The 1,952-nt window shown below is 52.9% G+C and overlaps 1 protein-coding gene across 1 annotated transcript; it reads left to right on the top strand.

Annotated features, from left to right (window-relative positions):
- The first annotated feature begins 375 nt into the window (after window positions 1-375).
- Window positions 376-885, top strand: LOC136524364 (uncharacterized). Its single transcript, XM_066517769.1, has 2 exons — window positions 376-430; window positions 533-885. Exons 1-2 carry the CDS (start codon window positions 376-378, stop codon window positions 883-885), a joined length of 408 nt encoding a protein of 135 aa, XP_066373866.1.
- The last annotated feature ends 1,067 nt before the right edge of the window (window positions 886-1,952 follow it).

The raw sequence follows: 1,952 nt of genomic DNA, 5'->3' as shown, positions 1-1,952 counted from the left end.
CAAACACCAAATCCAAAGTAAATAGGCCTAGGGTTCATTTTCCTTACACCCGTCAAGCACCTATACAAGGACTGCATCCTCATGAAGCGGTTCTTATTCGGAGGCTCCAACAAGGGGGAGCATAGGAAGGAGCCCAAGCCGACCGCAGACGACGCAGAGGGGAAAGACAATGGATTTTCGGCACTGGATGGCTACCTCATGATATTTGGAGGGTCGGCGGCCTAGGACTCCAAGCGCTGCCAGAAGCTTACATGCCACGAGGTCTATACGCCCGAGCCGACCGCACCTACCTTCCTCCGATGGTCGGAGTCTGCCATAACCTTTGATCGGATCGACCACCTGGAATACGTCCCGCAGCCGAGAAGATATCCGCTTATGGTCGATCTGATCATCGGCATGAAGCGGCTCACCAAGGTGCTCATGGATGGAGGCAATGTCCTTAACACCATGTACGCTGAGACGCTCGACACCATGGGCATCGACCGAGCGCGCATCTAGCCGACTGTGGTGCCTTTCCATGGCATCATGCTAGGAAAGCAGGCCGCGCCACTTGGACAGATCGATCTGCCCATCACCTTCGGGGATCTAACCAATTACAGGATGGAGACCCTTACCTTTGAGGTGGTCGGGTTCCATGGAACCTACCATGCCATCCTGGGACGTCCATGCTACGCAAAGTTCATGACCGTTCCCAACTACACCAATCTGAAGTTTAAGATGATAGGTACATGCGGGGTCATCATCGTCGGCACCTCCTTCCAGCGTGTCTACGAGTGTGAGGTCGAGTGCTGCGAATATGCCACGACAGTTGTCGCTTCCAGAGAGCTTGCGGCCATCAGGGAGGAGGTCATCGAAGAAGCACCCGACTCCAAGCAGTTGACCTAGTCTTTCGAGCCTGTAGAGGGTGCCAAGGAGGTCCTTATAGACCCCAGCGGCTCCAAAGGCAAAGTGGTGCGCATTGGCACCATGCTTTCCTCTGAATAGGAAAGCACGTTCATTGACTTCCTCCGCGCCAACAGAGACATCTTTACGTGGAGACCCTTGGACATGCCAGGCATTCCGAGAAAAGTCACCAAGCATGCCTTGAAGATCAGGCCAGGCTCCAAGCCGGTGAAGCAGCGCCTGCGTTGCTTCGAATGAGGAGAAACATAGGACCATCGGCGAGGAGATTGCAAAGCTTTTGGTGGCCAGGTTCATCAAGGAAGTATACCACCCCAAATGGTTAGCCAATCCCGTTCTTATACGAAAAACGAGTGGGAAATGGAGAATGTGTTTTGACTACATGGGTCTCAACAAAGCGTGTCCAAAGGATCCGTTTCCTTTGCCACGCATAGACCAAGTAGTCGACTCGACCTCAGGGTGTGAAACCCTTTGCTTCCTTGATGCGTACTCCGGGTACCATCAAATCATGATTAAAGAGTCCTGACCAGCTCACGACGTCTTTCATTACCTCGTTTGGATCATTCTGCTACATCACAATGTTGTTCGGTCTAAAAAACACGGGGGCTATGTACCAACAGCTTCATGCTCAAGTGTTTCAGGGATCTCATCAGGCGGACCGGTGAGGCCTATGTGGATGACATTATGGTCAAATCCAAATAGGCTGACCAGGTCATAGCCGACCTAGAGCAGACCTTCGCGAAACTTCAAGTGAACGGCATCAAGCTTAACCCTGAGAAGTGCATTTTCGGGGTCCCAAGGGGTATGCTGCTGGGTTTTATCATCTCTGAGCATGGCATCGAAGCCAACCCGGAGAAGATCTCGAGGCATCACGAGGATGGGCCTGATTCAAAACATAAAGGGGGTACAATAAGTTATGGGGTGCCTCACCGCACTCAGCCGCTTTATCTCGTGCCTCAGCGAGTGAGGTCTCCCCCTCTATCGGCTTCTGAAGAAGGCCGACCGTTTCAAATGGACGCCTGAGGCCCAGGAGGCGCTTGACACGGTCAAGC

The sequence above is a fragment of the Miscanthus floridulus genome, chromosome 18 (genome assembly GCF_019320115.1).
Source record: "Miscanthus floridulus cultivar M001 chromosome 18, ASM1932011v1, whole genome shotgun sequence".
NCBI classification, from domain to species: domain Eukaryota; kingdom Viridiplantae; phylum Streptophyta; class Magnoliopsida; order Poales; family Poaceae; genus Miscanthus; species Miscanthus floridulus.
Note: the sequence above shows the minus strand (reverse complement) of the source record. Positions and strands in the feature narration are given on the sequence as shown.

Coding starts and splice junctions, on each gene's coding strand:
- LOC136524364 (XM_066517769.1), top strand. CDS start 376: ATGGTCGATCTGATCATCGGCATGAAGCGGCTCACCAAGGTGCTCATG. Junction 431..532: donor CAAGGTGCTCATGGATGGAG/GCAATGTCCTTA, acceptor GCATCATGCTAG/GAAAGCAGGCCGCGCCACTT.